At 40.4% G+C, this 20,256-nt stretch overlaps 1 protein-coding gene across 1 annotated transcript; it reads right to left on the minus strand.

Annotated features, from left to right (window-relative positions):
• Positions 1-4,493: 4,493 nt before the first annotated feature.
• Positions 4,494-20,060, minus strand: LOC145439080 (triokinase/FMN cyclase-like). Its single transcript, XM_080316555.1, has 18 exons — positions 19,846-20,060; positions 17,961-18,070; positions 17,693-17,899; positions 17,082-17,170; positions 16,927-17,022; positions 16,276-16,354; positions 15,790-15,879; positions 15,573-15,607; positions 14,973-15,057; positions 14,817-14,906; positions 13,759-13,875; positions 12,428-12,574; positions 11,161-11,280; positions 10,391-10,494; positions 10,225-10,328; positions 10,129-10,162; positions 6,103-6,192; positions 4,494-4,810 (listed from the first exon to the last, which is right to left on the minus strand). The coding sequence occupies exons 2-18, from the start codon at positions 18,061-18,063 to the stop codon at positions 4,673-4,675; spliced, it is 1,728 nt and encodes a 575-aa protein (XP_080172681.1). The 5' UTR covers positions 18,064-18,070; positions 19,846-20,060; the 3' UTR covers positions 4,494-4,672.
• Between the last annotated feature and the right edge of the window lie 196 nt (positions 20,061-20,256).

The following is a 20,256-nucleotide window of genomic DNA, read 5'->3' on the forward strand; positions in this document are numbered from 1 at the left end:
ACATCATGACACGGCGAGGTAAGAGAGGAAACGCGCAATTCAATATTTCAAAATGATTTCTTCGTTGAATTAACATTCACTGCAAAATAACTATTGTGAATACACGCTATCACTCGACACTGGACCAGAAAATGTGTTCACGTAAAGGTTTTGGAGGAAGCTCGCGAAGCAGCCAAGAAAGGGAAAGGCTCGCGGTATCCGTATCGACCCCGTTCTTGGTAACCGACACAATGGTTAAGATGAGACGTCAACTCGCGTCCTTGTTCATTCCTACTACCACAAAAGGCGAAGCTATCCGACCTGTGTGGAACGCAGTCATAATTGAAAATTCGAAAGTGGGTTACCGATTTCATGAAGCGAAGTCATCCGGTGTCCGTTAGGTGTGGAACTCAAAGCACATCCAGGTATAAAATAGATAGCACAATTTTATAACGCCATACACTTTTGAAGTGGGCGAACGGTACAATTTGATACTCTCATCAGGACAGGGTATATTAACCGGGCTCCATGGACCCACGGCTTCGGGGCTGCGCTAACGAGTTTTACGAGGTCCAAGAAAGAGCAATTTTGGTTATACAACGGTAAAACTAACTATATTTGGTCTTGTGACTAAGATATGACTTATTTTCGACTTATCCATGTCTGTCGTATTTGCCCATCGCAAGGTCACAATAGACACGCGGACGATACGAAAACTAATGTAATTGCACTCTTATTGCAATTGCGGGCCAAAGTGATGACCTTGATTTGTTTGTTTGTTTGAGGTATTCAAGGTGTTTCTCGACTACTATGGTCATTTACACCAGGCCAATATTCTTTATTTTGTTCCGTAACTGCCGACTTTGTAGCACGTCTAGGCTTTTCGTAAGTCACTGCTTACGCAGTAAGTCACTGCACGTTAATCATCCAGTAAGCTTACCAGATGGTATGGAGGCCGTGATTAGGATTTAAGACGGACTGTGCAGTTCACAAAATTGCCGGTGGCTGGGTCATTTATCGCCATCATCGATTGGGTTTGCGGTGGTATAGCGTGCTCTGGTCGTGGGTGGTGGGCACGCGTTCTTCTAGGTCCGCGGCTCGGTAAGACATAGTAGACAAGTCAGTATTACTCTTTTATTAAAAACAAGTAAAACACGACGATGCTCGTCCGACGAGGACTAAGGCGACTGCACACTGTGCACAGTGCACAATGTTGGTTCGCATCAGCAAGAAATAGCAACATAATCAATAATTAGCGAGGGTAATCAAGCTAATCAGGGAGCGGTACGTTACAGTGGTTATTGGTCAACCTTTTCGGCCAACGAGCCACATGCAATTTACGAATCATTGCGCGGGCCACCTCATAGCATTAGGTCATGAAAACGCAGTGCGCACAGCGCAAATATGACCTTGCAGCGCCAAGCGCGAAAATTTTTCAAAGTTTAAATATTCGGTCAATAATATTATTACTTCTATATATTTCGAGTAGATTTCGGTCAACATCCGTTTATCATACATCTTCTGAGAAATATTCTACTTTATGGTAATATAGCAAGATCTATGCGATAAATGCGGCTGGCTCCTGGCGACGCTAATGCGTCGGAACTAGGACTGGGCACAATGATTCGAGTACTCGAATCTGAATCGAATAATTATTTTAATGATTCGAGTCGAGTAGAAAAAGACTGTCGAGTACTGAAATTATGCGCTCCTCGCCACTAAAAGTTATTTTATCGACTGAAATTATGGTTTCGATGCTATTTTCCACTGTGGAAGCCTTGAAACCTTGATTGACCGTATCGCACCATACGAAACATAGTACACAGCTACGAACGTTACTGGAAATAACACATTTCCGACGTCATGACCCTCCCACAACATTGTCACAAAGTGAAATAAAATCGGCAGGGTCGAAATAATACCAAAGTTTAAGTAATGTGATGAATAACAGGCGTTATATTCTTTGTGGTGTCATTAAAGGTACATATTTGAACCTTGACATCTTATACACTTTTATTACATCATAATCAGTGATACTCGAATACTCGACTCGACTCGAAGCGTAATATGTGATTCAGAATAGAATCACTCAGGTACTCGATTTTGCCCAGCCCTAGTCGGAACTGATATTTTAGTCATCAACATCCCAAAGTTTGCGGTTGGCCTCACAATTACACAATAAGTTACCTGGGCAATACGTTTTTTTGATAATATAACTAATTTTGACAGTTACCTCTTGGGTCAGTCAAAACTTTCTCGTGGGATAAATGCACCCCGCGGGTCACGGGTTGGCGAACCCTGTTCTAACCCGTATACTTGATTTGAGAATGCGAAATTCCAGACAAATCATTAGTACTTGACCAGAGGGGTCTCAGACTCAACTGTGCTCGCGAGCCAGTTTCTTATTTTTTGATGACGTCACGGGTCGCATCATCAATAGAGGTGTTCAATGTCTTTCCAATAAGCCCCATTTGACGGGATAAAATTGTCTGATTGTAAGTGAGCAGAATTTGCACACTGACACCAGCGTGTACTCAAAGGTGGTGTGGACACTCGACAAATGGCTCCGGTCCATGCTCCGCACTGGTGTCCACGCCACCTTTGAGTACACGCTGCTGACACCCCACACTCAAAGTGAAAATGTGAGTAACATTGTAGATATTCACGACTGGCACGGAAGACAATCACATTTATAAATACATTTTAACAAAATTGTTGTGACCAATTTGCCTATATCGTCGATATGAAATCGGAGCAGCTAATGCCCATGTTACAATTTACCGAATCATAGCTAGGGCCCCAAAGGGGCCTGGCTGCCCATCCAATAAGTCGCTGCTGAAGAGATTCGGCGTCCTGAACATAGAAGATAAGCGGAAACTAGAAATCGCCAAGTTTATGTATCAGTTTCACTGCGGTCGTTGCCCCGAATATTTCAATGACTTCTTTACCTCTGAATCAAAAGCGCACAAGTACAACACACGTGCGTCCACGTCGTCCAAATATCATATGATCGACCGAAAAGATCATCGCTCCATCAAATATGCCGGACCGGATGTGTGGAACAGTATCCCGCCGGCCATCCGACATCGACGAGCATGTCCACATTCAAGTCGAAATACAAGCAATTACTACTAAATAAATACAGTCCATCCTCAAGATTACCGGACCACGACTGACCTATCGATCTCGCTTCCCATGACATGCCGCCCTATTTCTTGTCGCATTCTTTTTCTATACTATCTTCTTTACTTTCATTCAGTGTGCATGCCTCCTCTTTACATCGCCTAGGCCAAGGTGGGTGTCAGATTCCATAGACTACTCCTTGTCGCTTCGACATCTTCCTGTCTTTTCATTGTATCGCATTTTGTGGTGTATTGAACTGATAAAATTGCTAATAAACCAATGATGATGATGACGTGACCGTCACACCCAGATGCCTTTGAAAACTTTGTTATTGTCGATCTGTCTGCAGCGGTGATTAAGGGCAAAAGTCAGTATTAGTATTCGTTGATTTCGAAAGTGTTCTAAATCGAGATTGTTGACAGGACTTCGTATGGTGCAGCTTGATGATGTCATCTGATACTGTGCCAAGTTTCAAGGTCGTCACTTAATGGTTAAGGCAGTAATTTCTGGGTGTGACGGTCACGTGATTTTTCGAGTGTCCACTAGTGCGGAGCGGATCGACAAATTCTCTGGTCCGACTCCGATCCGGTTTTTCAATTCTCTGGTCCGGGTCCGGGTCTGGCTCCGGCCATATCAGGAAAAAGTGCTGATCCGGCTCCGGCCAAAAATGAAAAAGTCCGGCCGGAAATCCGTCAATTTATAAATATGGCTCGTTTATTTTCGCACTGGCTTGGCGGTTACTTGCGTGTGGTTGGTTGGTAGTTTATAGTTACAAACGTCATGCTTATCCATAAAGATTCTGGCCTTATCAAAAAAGTACTGATCCGGCTCCGATCCGGTCGGGCCAACATTGAAAAAATCCGGCCGGATATCCAATCCGGCTCCGGTCCATGCTCCGCACTAGTGTCCACGCCACCTTTGAGTACACGCTGCTGACACCCCACACTCAAAGTGAAAATGTGAGTAACATTGTAGATATTCACGACTGGCACGGAAGACAATCACATTTATAAATACATTCTAACAAAATTGTTGTGACCAATTTGCCTATATCGTCGATATGAAATCGGAGCAGCTAATGCCCATGTTACAAATTTTGAGAGTAGTAAGTTTGGCAGAGTTTTGAATTTCTCTTGGCAACACCTTGGTTATGGTTAACTTTGAAACAATGTGAACATGATGGAAGCATGACCAAGATATGACCAAAAAAATGAAAATATTACAAAAAAGTAATTTCCCAAGATTTCAAAAATTTACTAAGCTACTTTGATTGCACATCGACGATATACAGTATACTATACACATTCGAGAGCTGAATTCGATGCAGTTGATACTAACTATAGTCTGCCTCGAGATATCACGCTGGTGTTTGCACAACGAAAGAAAACGACTGCATGCTCCGTTTGTATATTGTAATTAAAATACGGACATTCCATCGTATCGGATTAGAAACACTCATGTCGACGATCGACTACCACAGTGCTAGATGTCTTCAGAACGCCATAGATTCAGAAATACTCGCGATCGCCGCTTCGCAAAAATACGAAAGATTACGCTCGCAAGAACCGAACTACGTAAGTTCTTTCATCCATATCGCCACGCCCATCGCCCCAGCGTCCGGTTTTGTGAGTCGTTCCGCGTTTACGTAACTCGCCCGCCCCGCCCTTGCTTTCATGGTTGTCGTGGCGTGAGCTGCCGCTGTCGCACTCTGGTAAGAATTTTCAAGGAATTGAGGTCATAATGGAAGAATTGTTGTTTCCGTAATAATGGTGTTATAACATCTACGGTCCTTTTACACCCGAGGGGTCGCATGCTTTTAGCATGGTTAATCGAGATCATCATCATCATCATCATTGGTTTATAAGCAATTTTATCAGTTCAATACACCACAAAAAAAGCGATACAATGAAAAGACAGGAAGATGTCGAAGCGACTTGGAGTAGTCTATGGAATAAGACACCAACTTGGCCTAGGCGATGTAAAGATTGTAGTATCTTCGTGAACAACACAAAACGACTAATTACCAGGCTTACCATATTTTCAGAATCCAAAAAAGGACACATTTTTCTTGGCGACAAGTCTGGTGGTTACAGGCCAACAAGTTACAATAACAGACATAAAAACGGGAAATTCATTCAGTTCTTCACTGAATAATCGCCTAAAAATCTAGTTGGAAGAAAAAATGAGGACAAAATGCGGGGGAGATAGCGTAATTGTGAGCGTCGTCGCCATCCAAGCAGGTGACAAAAAAGCCCAGATAAAATGACCCTGATTGTGTGTCTTGTATTTCTCATCTTACATTGTGTGTGTGTCTTGGGCAGATGAAAATATCATCTGTCCAATATATAATCTAAAGCGTCATCGGAGGACAACTTTACTTTTATTGAAACAAGACAAATCCTCTAAAATAGGACATATGGTGCCCCTACTAATGACACTGCAAAATAACAGCGGCAATCTTCAAATATATAGGCTAGTTACCATGATACAGGGAGTATTTTACAGTTTTCATGGTAATTTCACTCATATAAGGGCTGAAAATTGTGCCAATACTACTTGCAGTTTTCAAAATCAAAATCGTAAAATGTAGGTGGACCTGGAAGTGGTCCAACAACTTCACTATCTGCGCAATTAGGCAAAATCTAGAGTACTCCTACAAAGTAGTACTTCGTTACTGACCACCTCTGCTTATGACAAACCAATTGATGATTTTTTTACGAACGGTGTCATTTACGCTTGATGCGGAATTAGATCAGCCAGGTACTCAATTTATCTATACCCAAAGATATGACATAATGAATAACAAACCCCATCTTCTCCCATTATCATATTGGATGTGATTATAGTGTTATTTGTAGCCAAAGCACGCACATGACAATATACAGTATAAAACGGTTGTGACCAGAGTTCATACATCTTGCAACTGGTTAAATTATCATATTGGAAGTCAACCATAATTGCATGGGTCTTACATGCGAAGATAACTCAACTATCACGAACCTCTGACGCATGCCTTAAAACATCTCGGATACTGGAATTTGACTCCACACCGTCCTTCAAAGACTTTTGAACGGCTACAAGTGCATCCAGCTGGAGAGAAAAGTGTCATATATAACTGACGGGATGCTGGAATAGTCCCTTAGAAATGATTTGGTTTGTCACAAGTCACATAGTATCCATCTCCAAGTCAGAATACATGAAGTGACATGACAAGCTCAGTTGTAAAATTCTCGGTTCATCTAACAGGGTCCTGTTCAACAAGCGATAAATACACCACCTTTTGAAAATCAATATCACTTATCGGTATTTTTCAACAGGTCGAACTATAGCAGTGGTTCTCAACCAGGGGGCACGGGAGGCTCTCAGGGGAGGCGCAAGAAATTGACAAAGTCTGTATAAATTGTGACTGAACATGTGTTTCACAACCATTTTGAAAAGACGATTGTCGAAGATGTAACTTATTTCGTACCTATTCAAGAAAGCTTGCTAAATTCAAACTCAAGCTGTCGCGCTCAACGGAGTATAGGCTGATTTCAACTTCATTTGAGCAAATTTTTGATATTCTTTGAAGATTTAGAGCAATTCCCATGTGTAAGCCATCCATTACTTCATAGCTTTGGCAGTGGCCTAAAGCTCCGTGCGCTGGGTAGCTGTTGTTAATAGCTTGCGACCTGCACTGCCCAAGACCAGTGGTTCCCAACCTTTTTCGGTGCCGGGGCCAAATGTAAAATTCTAGAGTACGGTCGGGGCCGCACGAATACCAGGGCAATGAAACGGACCCAAAATAGTCATCAAAATATGAAAATTGGCAATGTTCCGATCAATCGCTCGAAGCCATTGGCCATTGTTATGGTCTTTGTGTTGCTGCGCTCCCATTGTTCAGAACAATCGACCTTTGGTGGCTATTTCAGAACAGTTTTATTGCCCTGGCGAGATTTCAATTCGTATTTTTAGAATCAGTACGACAGTAGCTTTCAAATTATTCGGACACTCCGGTCGTGAGCTGTAGGACTACCAATTATGCTGCTTTCGGGGCCGTTTAGTGGGTGAGCTTTTATTGCCTAAACGCGCGAAGCGCGAAAATTTTCTGTAATTCATAATTGAATCGGTCAACATGATCGGGAATCGCATGTATATTGCTATCAAGTTTTATCCTCTCTCTGCTCACGTAATCAGTTTTACAGGTAGAGCCGAGAGAGGTGTGTTTGAAAAGGTAGGACCCCTCAATAATAATTAAACATCTCCGGGCGTATATCCGTTGGCAGGAACAAAAAGGCACTTCGTGAGCCTCCCTCCCCAAAAAAAACTTTGGTCTTGGGCTCCCATAGGGTGAAAAACCTACCCCTACCACCTTGTTCGCTTTTACCACAAAATTAGCGGTACCGTTAAGTGAGCCAGCGCGAGGCGCGAAATTTTCGATAATTTATGATAAAATCGATCAATATTATTGGGAATTGCATATTGCTATAAATTTCTTGTCCTCGCTGCTCACGTAATCATATTTACCGGTGAGCTAAGTGAGGTGTCTTGGACACTGCAGAACCCGTTGGTATGACCCCGTAACATGATGTTATTTCGTAACCTGCTGTCTGTTATATCAAAAAATATAGAATAGCACAAACGTATGCTACTAAACTAAGAGGCGCACACTATTTCAAATTGGTATTTCTTCACTGGAATATAATTTTTCCCTGCGGCATGATATGTGTCTTGTGTGGCTCAGATTTCCAAGACAGTATTTTGTATATATAACGAAGCTTCGGTCAGCATAAGGGCACTCCTTTTTGGCCAAGGTTTTCTCGCTGCCAATCTTTCTGACACACTTCTTGGAGTCGCATGTTACATGGCGTAAAACTTAATATGTCTTGGTGCGTCGTGGCGCGGTAATGACAAACGCCGATACGACCATTTCGATAAATATATTTTTTGGGGGGATGAGGACCCAAAAGTCAAGATATTTGGCAGCTTGGCAGCATGAAATCACGCCTAGTGTAAAAAGACGCACAAATTTTCAAAAAATACTCTATAATTTATACTTATTCACGAAATAATTTTGAGCCCCCTTTGAGCTCGCCCCCCCCCCCAAATGGGAGGGTGTGTCGTGCCGCAGTTATGGTCCTGTCTATACCTATATCTATAGCTACTGCTCGTTCAACTGGAAAGTTAGGGCACATTGCAGTGAAACAGCAGCGACGTAACGTTAGTAGTCTACTTACGACTATCCTGCAATCCTAAATAAAAACTTCAGACTCCAAGCCAAGTACGTGCATTTCATAAATGTAAAATTTTATTTTTGGTCAATACTCGATTTCTTAATATTTTGTGGGGGCCGCAAGAAGGCTATCTGCGGGCCGCATGCGGCCCTCAGGGCCGCGGTTGGGAATCACTGCCCAAGACAGACTTAGATGCAATATAGGTTGCCCGGTGTCACTCTCAATTAGGCTACCCAAAATCAACACTATTTAATTCAATTCCAAAACTGATCAAATTTAGCATGGCAGGACAGAACTACCAGCATTAGGATTAGTCTCAGTGCAACCTACCTCGAAATAAATAGATGTCCTGTTCAATGTTTTTTTTTTGTTATTTTTCAACAAGTTTGGGGAAATTTGTCAGAAATGTAAAAGACTCGACAACTGGAATGCGGATTCAAACTTGGCGTAAGATATACCATATGTATACTATTAGATCAGGGGGGACCTGCGGCCGTAGAAGGGAATTTGTGCGGCCGTCGACACCTAATTCAATTAGTATGTGTTGGTGGCCGTCGACATGCAAATTGAAATTACGAATTCACTCCCAAATTTTTGAGAGATTTTAATTAATCTTAAAATTATCTTCTCGCTCTGCGCAATTCAACACGACTTCATTTTTCGATTTTAATATAGTAGCGCCCTTCTCAACCTGAGCAGGAGTCGGAATCGTGTGCTCCTCACAAAAGAAATTTGTTTATGGTAAATTTGGGCGATTTCAATATATTTCCACTATTACCACTACCGATATAATCAACATACCTGATGAGGTCACGAAATAACAGCATTCAACAAAGTTACTAAAAACAATTGGCCCACCTGAAGATGCATTATCATTTATAACTTGCCCGAAATTTTCGAAAGCCCTCCCTCCATCACCTTTACCGGTGAATCTGATCACATGGGCTGAGAAAGGATAATTATCTGACAGTAATATGTGACACTGCTACTATTAATTACCGAATTCATTCGTGAATATGAAAAATTTTTGCGCTCCGCGCGACAATATGCAATCCCAGCAACTATTCATAACATTGCCATTCGCGATTTCGGTGCGTACAATAGGTCGTTGTGAAAAGTAGAATAATCCGGAGTTCACGGGGAATGGATAATTGGATATGGACTGTTTAACATAGGTATTTTGCGTCCAGTTAGTTCATTACCGCTATGCCCTGGAATGCGGCCTTAAGCTACATAAGTAATCGAAATGCGGCCGTGATCAGCAAAAAGGTTGCCCACCGTTGTATTAGATGATATGCTCGCTTTGATATGATGATAAGTGCAGGGGGTCAGGGGGCGCAAGTTTTTTGACCATCGCAAAGGGGGGTGCATGTCCAAAAAGGTTGAGAACCGCTGAACTATAGCATTTAGCATATCATATGGATGTGCGAAGCGGGATATTTTCAATTGGTGCGAGGATAGCAGCAAGGTATGCTAGTGCCAGGGGTGAAGCCAAGTGATGAAAGGCGCTTTGCCCTCAATGCTAGGGTTACCCTACGTCTATTCACAGTGATGACCACAGAAGTATCGTAAAAGTGGGTTTGACTGACATATTTGACTGACAACAGTAAATGCTGTTATTATCATTACTATAATTACATTTAAATTTATTACAGATAGACCTATATATTCACATTATATCTGTAACCAGTTAACTTGATGACCTAACGCCACCATTTCACGGAAAAGTTCCTCTTATTTTTTAAAAATCAACTTCTGTTTATATGTCTGAGAACAACCTCAGTTGCAAAGTTATAAGGAAAAGGTGGCGTACCATGGTCCTGTCTCCAGGTTCGGCTCCCCCGTATCTGCTCAAGAAAGGTAAGATAGAAATAGTATCAGTGTTCAAGAATATTACAATCTCTCATGCCTGGAAACAGATGTGATACCGGCATCAAGTGCAGTGCACCACGACTTCAGAGAGGCGGGCTCGTTCAAGTGTCGGGAAGCGGTCGTAAAAAGAAGACTGTAGACCTGATGGATAATATTACAAAAATTAGTAGTGAAAAAACGGACGGGAAAAAAATTAATTTCACCCCTCCGGATGCTCCACCCATCGAATTCTCGGCGCACGCAGCGATTAAACCCAGAATGCCAGCTACAGACTTGTCTGTGTTCTTTTCCAACTCAGATAGTATCACTGTTCAAAACAAATCGCAAATATCATGAGCCACTTCTGCAGAGCACGACTGGCTGCATTTTTCTCTCTCCTCAGTAACAAGTTACCCTGCCTCAAGAATGTAACGTATAAAGCGCAGAGACCGTGAAGTAGCCACTGATACTACTCACGAACCTATAGTAACTTCAAAGGTACGAATGGCTAATAGTGCTGTATGCAGCTGTCATTGTGAAAATGTTATCTTGTGAATATGAGAAAGGGCCTGCTTGTGCTATTTCCAATCATCAATGACGGAAAGTTGCAAAAAAAACATCTCAAGTTATTGGTGTGAACAAAGAAAAACACGGCCATATTATGAAGAAGTGAAAATACATATCATTACTGGCAGCCTCTTTATGGGCGATAGAGGATGACTAATTGCATGTGATGATATATATTCATTAAAGACACCAAATACGAAAAAATGACAAAACTAAAATAGGCACAACCGAGGTGAGGGGGCAAATTTACAAAAATGACATAAACTCACAATTATACTATCGCAATAAATCACAATGCTCGAAATTGGCGGGATGTTATCTTCCCTTGACGAAGCTTTCCTGCCAAGCCATATTTTATGAATCGGTTAATTTCTGACACACAGAAATCGGCAAATGAATCTCGACGACAATTTGTTTCGCCACTTACTCGTAGCGCCTCGTTTGAAGGTAGATCCGCAATCTCCGTCCCCGGCTCCCGAGTCCAAATCATTCAGGTATGCCTCATTCGAAATTAAAGCGCGACAACATTTCTTTACAGTTTCACAGACTGAAATGAACGGCACACATCGGTCGACGACCAGTGAGGCCTAAAATATGTTCTTTAAGTAATGCTTCACGGGCCAAATGTCTTATTGATGTGAGTTGAATGAGATCGAATAACTTTATAACACAAAAACAATGTAAATCTCAAGAAAAGATAATGAGAGTGTGTGCAGTTGTAGTGAAGTCACTGCACTGTCATGTATCTAAGTGTAAAGTGAAGCTATGTGTCATGAGGTAGATAAACCTGGTACATCAAGGGTGGCATACACATAAAAAATAAGCAAATTTATATTGTTAACGCTCATAATTGCTGAAGTTACTAACATGGGCATGGGCACAGATCAGACTTGGACAACTAGATAATTCTAGTTGTCTACTTTCACTAAATCAGAGCGAAATGCCAGTAATCTAATTCCAATATAATTTGTGAATTGTTTCCATGCTCTAATTCTAATTCTAATCTAATTTGTGAAATGTTCTTATGTTCTAATTCTAATTCTAATCTAATTTGTGAAATGTCCCTATTCTCTAATTCTAGTTCTAATCTAATTATTGTTTTCCTGAAGATTCCTCTTTGTCATTAGTACATCGCCGTTCTGACTAACATGGGCGATGCCCATGGTTACCATAAAAGAAGTAATATTTCATTAAAGTATAGTAAAAATCGAGCCAAGCTTGGTGTACAGAAGTTAACAATTCTCATGGGTATGGGAATGCACTGTTGTTGTTGTTGTTTATTAAACAAAAATATGTGGCGCTTATCGCCTGACGGCCTTTTGCACCACGTACTGTGATTTGATATGACCTGACTTAGTAGCTCTAATTCTAATCTAATTTGGAAAAAGCTGTGTAGCTCTAATTCTAATTCAAATCTAATTTGGAAAAACTGTGTAGCTCTAATTCTAATTCTAATTAGAGAAAAACTGTGGAGCTCTAATTCTAGTTCTAATCTAATTCAGAAAAGCTGAAAATCTTCTAGTTGTCCAAGTCTGGCACAGATGCCGTAACTAGTATGCCACCAGTGTGTCTCTTGAGCAGATTAAAATAACAGAACTGCTGGTTATCATTATGAGCGAGCACGATTTACTACATAGATCCAATACGGTTCATAGATTTCATTATGGGACGAACATTACATAATAGACCCTTACCTGATGAATACATTGAATCTCCTGTACTTGAGAATTTTTTGTTCTCCTCTTCTTGCCACTCAATATCGTCGATTTTCATGTACACGTTCTGTTTCGATGAAAAACGGTTTTGGTTACTTTGCCACGCTGAAGCTTTGGTAGGATAATCTGACAAAGGATACTTTTGATTATAATGAGAAAGATGCGCGGGCAATAGGCGAAGTAGATATTGCACTTTACACTTGAATTACGTCTATACCTCTAATTTCTAGTCGGACTATTCAACAACAGTAAAGGCTATTTCAAGTTGCAGAAAATAGGTTCCGAGAGTGAAATGCTGGCAGTTTCAAAATTTCTACGGCATAACACAGTTGCCGATTAGGTTTGTGTAATTTTTCTAATGAAACCTGATCAGTAAAGCTGTTCGAAAATGGCCCTTCAAATTTTCCTGACAACGTTATAAAATTATTAGATTGCGCAAGAAAACGATGCGCACCAAATTTGGCTCAATTCCAACAAGTCAAATCATTGCTATGAGAGAAGGAAATTTTGCATTTATTAAATTAATTGAAAAATTCTCAAGTTTGATCAGCTACCATACCGCATGAAATTGTTAGTTTTTCGAAAAAGCAATGCGCAATTCCAACACGTTGAAACAAAGTTTTTGAGGTCGAAAATTTTGGATTGGAAAAAATAGTATGTACGGTGGCTAATACTTTCATTAATAATTATAGAATGATCCACCTCAAATATTATTTTTCAAATCCAAAATTCTATACTCCAATGACTTCGTTTCTACAGGTTGGAATTACGCCAAATTTTTCATGCATCATTTTCTTAGACAACCTAACAATTTCATGGGGTAGCCGGTATAATTTGAAATTTATATTTATTAAATCAAAATTTTTTTACTCTCATAGAAATGTTTCTGCTGGTTGGAACTCGGAATTGAGCCAAATTTGGTGTGCAGTTTTTTTAGGCAACCTAACAATTTTATCAAGTATCACGGCGCTCTAGAACGCGGTCAAGAGAGATTGTTTAAAAAAGATGTCTACTGGTTCTAATAGTCAACCGGCATAGGCAGACATGAGACGTTATAAAGAAAATAATTAAATACATCGCTCTAATTTTTTCAAGCAACAGTACTTTCCAAATCCGTTAATCAACTAGTTGAAGCAGTTTCAGCCTGCCTAGTAAGACAGTACTTTTATTATAGTTGTCATATTTTTCCCTGACGAGACATTTTTTTGAACTTGAGTTCAAATATAGTCTGTTACTTACAACTACAGTCACATCCATGACTAACCTAACTATGATCTGGGACCATTCAAATACAGAATGCCTTCTCTTACTTATAGCGGATTCCAGTAAATCATTCAACTTTGTCAGGTTCACATTAAAGCCAGCCATGTCCAACGATGTCATGAAGTGACCAAAGAAATAACAGCAGACTTCCACACCCATGTCTCCTACAGACATAATTTTGCGGGTTATTTAATGACACATGCAACTGTTTTAGAATACAGTCAACTGAAACAGATGTACTATTCACTGGGCTTTACTCATATCCATTAGCACAGCATGGTAACTACCTCATTTGACTGATACCCTCCTCCATTTCAAGTCAGCCATGAACAATGAACATGCATATTCATGGTCTACACAGAATGCTAGATGAATTGCTTTGGTTCAAGTGAATTTTTGTAATAATGGCACACTTCTTATTAATCAGGCATACATTGTATGATTTACTTCAATAAATATAAATCAGTTCCGTAGGACTTTCAATATTACCAGCAATACCAGTATCTATCAGAATTAGTGATGTAGTACTTTTTTGGGGGTTTGCGCAAACATCACATCTTTCAAGCTTATATTCTCTCTAACCAAGACTGCAATCTACAGAGTATGTATATGAAATTGGCAGTAGAGGAATCAGATATGTAAATTGTGCAAGAGACTGGTGTAAATTACCATGGCAGACGAAATACAACGGACAAGACGCGTAGATGCAAACTATTTCACATGAATTCAAACTCCTTAGACAGGAAGCTACTTTACAAGTAGAAACAATATTTTTCCTCTTTTATTCAATTTCCTTTAATCGCCGATGGTGCAAACAGTAGATTATTGTCTTATAGTGCAATCTTACTAGACAAGTTCACAAAGGTGGTCATCAATGAAGAACTTTTGACATGTCTTAAAAATAGCTTCTTCTTCCCATACCAGTACTTGAATTGAAATTTATGGTATTACCTCTACTTTTATTGAGTATTAATGCTGACTACTTTAACCACATCCGCAAGTTCAGCAGGCCTGACAAAATCAACCCGAATCTTGTATAGGGCCATGCAATAAACCCTGGCAGTTATGCTCACTGCTCGGTAGTTACAACGATATCCAAACTCACCCAAATACTGTACAACTTTTCTTCCAAGTATGTGCATTTCGAGCTCTGATAACCCGCCGAGATTGTTCAAAATAAGCGACACCTTGTCACCTGAGCAGAGACATTAATGTTGGACCAAATTGGACATCTCATGTTTAAGTTATCACGTCAACGAACCGCTTTCCAATGGAAGGTGATTAGGCCGGCTTCTATCGGTCATCAAATTCAGCATGTACTCAACGGTTTCATCGGCAGACTTGAGCTAAAATGCGAAGACAAACGTTATTTGAGATCGCACTTCCTTGATATCCATTATACTGGGAATGACAGTTCAAAGTATTGCATTTTCAGCACACAGTCACAGCCCTGTCAAGCATCCTGTCATCTTGTCAATTACTTACGGAACTACTTCCTTTTTTACTTGAACAATATGCCGACGGAGCATAGACGATCAGCAGAATAGGTAACCAGTAACTAAGTACTGCTTTTTCCAAGATTGAGGCTGTCCATTTGCTTGTACTTATTGTTCAAGCAGTTTGGTTGTTTGGTTAATTGATTCTTGCCATTCATATTTGTTCTAGTAAAGAAGATTTAGGATAGATTGATTAAAATTTCATGAGTAAAATCATCACCTATGTCAAGCAAAGCAATATAACCGTTTATCACAAGCAGTACTCTGTCCTGCTTCCACTTCAGCATCAACAGTCAACATACAAAGCTACAGCAGTAATGCTCAAAATGAATTTTAGCACATCTGATGATAGAAATAATGCTCACTTCAATTCGTTCCACTCCAGCCTCGCCATGAGCTCCTAAACAACAAGTTTCTCTCATATGTAAGACATCGCAACAAAAATGGGAGTAGAGAATGATTGAGTTCATTTTCTGCACACGTATTGGGGCGGAATGGGACGACAATGCTGTTATGATGCTTTATAATTTAATGACATTAGAATACTAATTTTCATTATAGATTATTTCTCTTTTAACTTACCTAGTCCAACTTCCATGTCAGTCTCTGCGAGATGAAATGAGGGGCCCGTTCCAGGAATAGAGCATGCTGAAAGGCTAACGCCAATAGTACCTGCAGACACAAAATTAATTCTCCGAGGCAGAATTCATTTGTAATAAAAGAAGACTAGCTGTTCTCAAACAGATACAACTGTGGTGCCGCTTGTAAACATGTCAGGTTGGACTACTATTGGACAGTTCAGGACAGACTAATCTTGTAGGAGTAGCAAGGTAAGTCAATTTGAAAAATCGGACGAAAAGGGAAACAAGATGCTAAAAAAGGGCCTAATCATGATACTTTGCTATGCTCCCAAAAATCCCTTTGACCTAACCGTGGGATCAGGGGCAAGTTGTCCTGGTTGAGAGCTGCCAGCCTAGCAAATAGTAAACCTTGAACAATGGATATTCATCAAAATAGATTTGATAGTATGATAATCTTCAAGCCTAGCATATACCACTGAAGAGTCACCCATATTGTCAGAGGCGAATTCCACAGTCTGAACAATCTCTTCTAACCTGCGACCTTGCTCCGCCAGTGCACCGGCAATCTAAAAATACACATTCAGCATGCAGGATTACAGCGTAGACATGTTTTGTTACCATTTCTAATTAAATAGGTTTCAAAGCAACCAATTCAATTTCCACAGTTACAAAAAGGTGTGACTAAGCCGTTTAAACCGTGCGAAATGCTGTTGAAACTGGACCAGTCATATATTACATTGTGAAACCGTGGGCCTGGCCTTCTAGTAGTCGCAGGACGCATCATGTCATCAGGAATTAGTAGCAGTGTTGGCAAGAATTTTCAATAAATTTGGCATCGAAAAGCTCATAACGATCGTAAATACTAGGCAACGCACACGAAGCCAAAAAAAAGACTCCAGTTCAACATATTAATCTTGTCAACACATTTGTGGGTCAGCGTATTTTAATGCTGTGTTGGTCATTCTCCCAGACCACCGGAGCTTAGCTCAAGCGTACCGGGACAAGCGGAAGTGGTAACCCATACTGGCCACACAAAATTTTCTGTTGCCCGCAGGATGCACAGATGCGCACCTCTGCTTTAAACTACAAAACCATCAAATGTAGCAATTGATCAGATTAGAAATTGCTGAAAAAACACCTTCATTGCAGAGACAATGCCGACAAGTCCTCGTCGGCCAGCAGTTTTGTCAATGCTTTGAACAGCACAATCTTCACCGATGACGACAACCGCTACCTAAAATTGAAAGAGAACAACTCTTGCTCATTTCCAATAGGAAAGTATCATTGTCATACCTTTATCCCAAGCGCTTTCGCTCTCTCGGCAGCAATCCCAAAATTTATGCGATCGCCAGTATAGTTTGCAACAATGATAAGTGTCCCACCTGACCATAGATTATAGAGTTGCGGACATTTATCAAGTAAGAAAAATGATGTGTCCGTGAATATCAAGTACTGCTACACATAATCATAATAAGCGTTTTGTATTATTTTTATTTTACCAACTCAGGACACACAACGTACAATGCATTACAGAAGACATAATGCGATGCCATTAGCAGATAGGAGAGAGTCAAGACGAACAAGTACTTGCTCTCTATCGGTAATTCACCTCGGCCTAATGTTCGATGTATCAGTTTTCGATCTTATCTCTCAACTGAAACGAATGCGAACGAAAAAGGCATCAAGAAGCCAAATAAGAATCGGGTATTAGGCTGAGGCGTATGTTAGATTCAAAGACCATACTTGGTCGACATCCTGCTGATGATTTTCTCGCATTGTGTCTTGTGTAGTGTATTGTGATTATTATAATTATGCACTGACACTGCCACAAGTGATCACTATTGAGATCCCATTGCCAGGAAAGTGGGTTCAGCAGTTATACAAAAATATAAATAAGAATTCACCTGGACTTCGAACTGCTTTCAAAGCGGCAAGTATGGAATTCGGGGGTGGCGAGGCGAAGACAGAGCCAGCAACAGCTGCAGACAACATTCCTTCACCAACATATCCTGCGGCAAATGGCTCGTGACCAGACCCTCCTCCGCATATAACTGTCACCTGACCAGCATCGGTGAGACTTTGAATGTCACTTCTTATAATGACTCGATGACCTGAAATGATGAATATAGTTTGACAGAGATTTTGTGCTGCTATGATTTCATTTATCAGTACCTGCAAGAATAGAGGTGCCTGGATTTGAATGCACCACTCCAACAAGCATTTCGTCTACACATGATGATACTTCATTTATAAACAGGCGGCTGGATCTTGACATAGTTAGTCTAAAATATGAAAATATACATGATTTTAGTCTACCAACATATGAATACACAAGCATTCAGCCAAGTCACAGTATTAGATGTCTAAGATGGCTGAATATGCTGCAAAATATCCTATAACGTAGCCTTCATCATAACCGTGATAGCCAGGCCGTGTTCTTTTTGGCATATGCCAAAACTGCCAAAAATAACTTATTTTTGGCATTTTTCGATTTTTATTTTTGGCAGTTTTGGCATCGTCCTCTAAATAGATAGTTTCAGCCTCGAATTAGTCACAGAACGCTTTATTTGGGCCAGTTTGTCAAAAGACACCACAAAATGTGCAGCATCCACGTATAATCAGTGCCAACAAACAATAAGAAGAAAAAACCTAACGATTTCATAGATTAATAATGTCAAACGAAACCACAAAATGTGCAGTATCCATCGGAATCGGTGCCAATAAGCACAAAAAAAAGAAAAGCCTAACAAACACGCTCAACAGCTGATTGTTACAGCTGTTGAATAGACTTAAATCGATTGCACTGTAACAGTGCTTACAAACTCAGATCAGCTAAGTTTCTGCTAAATTCATTTCTCGCCCAGCGAATCTGGGAAATATCGGCTTCAACAGTAGCCGTTGAGGGAAAGAATGTTGCCAGTCATCCACAAAAGGTTTTCAGAACTTCAAAATATTTGGACGGCCGAACCGGCTTCCATGCATCATGAAAAGAGATCACTTCGCCAGTGCCATCGATCTCATCGTGGAAGGAATTTTCTTCCCGATCCTTTTCCAGGAGTTTCCTGTGTTGTTTCTCAACTCATTCTATTTATTAGCCCGACTATCATTTCTCCTTCAGTGTACCGATATATTTTCGGAGGACTTCTGTCAGATCAGGTGGCTTTAATATTACCAACTCGCATGGAAGAGTCCCCGGAAGGTTAGCTTGTTTAAGAACATTGACGCAACACGACTGTCTGGCAAAACGAGACTATACAGCTCAGAAATAGCCAGACAGTTTGTTGCGTCACAATGTTCAACTCGATCACAATGCAAAAATCATGGCTGATTTTGGGGGTTCCAGTTCCATGAGCAGAATATAATTTATATTTTAATAATCAGTACTGCGGCAGCTTCTCATTGATACCCGTTTTATCAAATTTAGCGCTTGACAAGCCGGTCAAAAATGTTTGTAAAATTGCCTTTGGGCAAATGGAAAGTATGACGTAAACCAAATGCAGCCAGCCGTTCAATCTCGCTGTGCCCACACCATTTAGGACACCATGCTTTCACCCCTAATGGGTGGGCTGGACCCAGATAAAGAAACCTGCCTTTCACAAACGCTCTTCTCGCTTGTAACGCGGTCCTGTTAACACAACACCATGAACGAAATACACTATTTGGCAGGCCGTGTTATTTTTGGCAAATGCCAAAAATTGCTTATTTTTGGCATTTTTAAATTTTTATTTTTGGCAGTTTTGGCATCTGGCTCCTGAAATGCCAAAAATAACACGGCCTGGTGATAGCTGTTTCTGTTCGTATTTATGGTAACACGCTAAAGGTGAGCAGCGATGATTTTCCAAGTTGAAGTAATTTTTTTTTAAATAATTAAAAAACAAAACATAGTGTGAGCACAGGACACCAATTCCAAACAGGCGGTGGTGATGCTATATATAAATAGGCAAATCCGTACGTACAATCTTATTTGAGATTATGGTATAATGCAGTTTAACCTGAAACACGGACTATCGTGGATCATCCGCAAGATGTGCGTTTAGCACAGAAAAAACGCAAATACCTTTCAAATGCCCGAGGTCCAACAAGTCAGCAGGCGCGGAGCAGATCAGCAGATCAGCAGTACGCTATCGCTATCTACTTGTAATGATGATTGCTGCAATCCATGGTTCGCTGCATAATGCATTTGCAAAAAATGCACGGTGCGACCATAGAGTAGTGCAATCATAGCCTTTATAAACCACGAAATTTATTATGTACAACAAAATAATTGCTGAGTGTTAAAGGTATATTTCTAAAAAATATGTAAGTTTGCTTCGATCAGTTCAAGACTTGACACTGTACTGTACGGAAACTCAACTCAACAAAATGTTTTCTCAGTAGATCAACATGTGACGATGTCTTCTTTGCGGGAGACGACAGCTTTTTTTCACATACTTGAAATTTTTCTCAATCTAGTATTTTATCATACCAT

Source organism: Botryllus schlosseri, chromosome 5, assembly GCF_051294905.1.
Source record: "Botryllus schlosseri isolate E-star chromosome 5, Bs_hap1, whole genome shotgun sequence".
In the NCBI taxonomy this organism is placed as follows: Eukaryota; Metazoa; Chordata; class Ascidiacea; order Stolidobranchia; family Styelidae; genus Botryllus; species Botryllus schlosseri.